A 664-nucleotide genomic window follows, 5' to 3' on the forward strand; every position below is an offset into this window, starting at 1 on the left:
TGTATGTTGCGTCCATGGTCGAACTAGCGTTACTTTTGATCCTGCTTGGTGATTCATGACACCGGAAATGTGACAGGTCAGATAGAATTGTATGGGGGGTTGGCATGTCATGGAGGTTCATGATCAGGTTTATTTTTCTCTCTGTTTTCTCTCCAGCTGTCGGGTTTTTTTTGTGAACTGGTAATAATTAGGTAGGTTTATAGATCAGCATCATTATGAATGACCAAAAGTGATCCCCGAAGAAGCAGATCATTAGATTATTTGCTTTGCCAATTACTATATTGCTTAAATACCAGCTGCATCACCGAATACTCCCTGTACACCACCCTTATACCCCAGTTCTTCATTATAGACCTTATCGGTCAATTTACCGGATTATCCACACGCCCAATAAGTCATAAAATTGTTTCTCATGCAAATCAATAGAAAAAAATACTGAGTTCCCAACATCGTCTCTGCTTCCAGCACCGTAGGCGAGATGTCTCCAGTTTCCCGAGGCTCACTGGGACTCCTCCTCCTGCTGGGCGCTTTGGTCCTTCTTCAGGCAGGGCAGAGAGGCGCCGAGGCCGCCAGCGTCCCTCCCGCGGACACCGACCCCTCGCCCAGCCCGCCCAAGCCCAAGACGCCTAATGATATCGAGGAATTCGTGAAGAAGCTGGAGTAT

General features: G+C 47.1%; 1 protein-coding gene across 4 annotated transcripts in view; it reads left to right on the forward strand.

The window, feature by feature from the left end:
- LOC119586422 overlaps positions 1–664 on the forward strand; it is a 37,691-nt gene that overhangs the window by 5,581 nt on the left and 31,446 nt on the right. For all 4 annotated transcript variants that reach the window (XM_037935144.1, XM_037935145.1, XM_037935146.1 and 1 more), the window contains exon 2: positions 466–662. In XM_037935144.1, coding sequence (XP_037791072.1) covers positions 479–662 — 184 coding nt within the window. In that variant the 5' untranslated portion in view covers positions 466–478. The remainder of the gene's footprint in view (positions 1–465; positions 663–664) is intronic.

This window comes from Penaeus monodon, chromosome 21 (assembly GCF_015228065.2).
Source record: "Penaeus monodon isolate SGIC_2016 chromosome 21, NSTDA_Pmon_1, whole genome shotgun sequence".
NCBI lineage: Eukaryota > Metazoa > Arthropoda > Malacostraca > Decapoda > Penaeidae > Penaeus > Penaeus monodon.